General features: G+C 66.2%; 1 protein-coding gene across 1 annotated transcript in view; it reads right to left on the bottom strand.

Moving 5' to 3' along the window:
- Positions 1–6: 6 nt before the first annotated feature.
- The window catches only part of LOC104168854 (cadherin-1-like), a gene marked incomplete at both ends in the record, with an annotated part of 3,396 nt that continues 3,109 nt past the window's right edge, over positions 7–293 (bottom strand). The window contains 1 exon segment of the mRNA XM_009709581.1: positions 7–110. Coding sequence (XP_009707883.1) covers positions 7–110 — 104 coding nt within the window.

Genomic DNA, 293 nt, shown 5'->3' with positions numbered 1-293 from the left:
TTTGACTGGTGTCACCTGCCCCTTGCCCTGGCCGTCCGTCAGCTTCAGGAAGATGTTGTACTCCCCCGGCTCCAGCTCCTTCACCAGGTTCAGCACCAGCAGGTCTGGCGGCAGAGAGGGAGGGCGAGGGCTCAGAGACGGGTCCCTACTCCTCGGTTTGGGGACACCCTTGGCACCGGTGCAGGGCTTTGCCACATGGCAGTTCCCCAGCCTGGCACCCATCACAGGGGCCGGCACCGGCTGTACTTGGGGGGGCACAGAGAGCCAAAGGGGCCCGGGGTGTGCCCCCTGCT

This window comes from Cariama cristata, unplaced genomic scaffold (genome assembly GCF_000690535.1).
Source record: "Cariama cristata isolate BGI_N322 unplaced genomic scaffold, ASM69053v1 scaffold29091, whole genome shotgun sequence".
NCBI classification, from domain to species: Eukaryota; Metazoa; Chordata; class Aves; order Cariamiformes; family Cariamidae; genus Cariama; species Cariama cristata.
The sequence above is the reverse complement of the archived record's forward strand: the minus strand, read 5'-3'. Positions and strand labels throughout refer to the sequence as shown.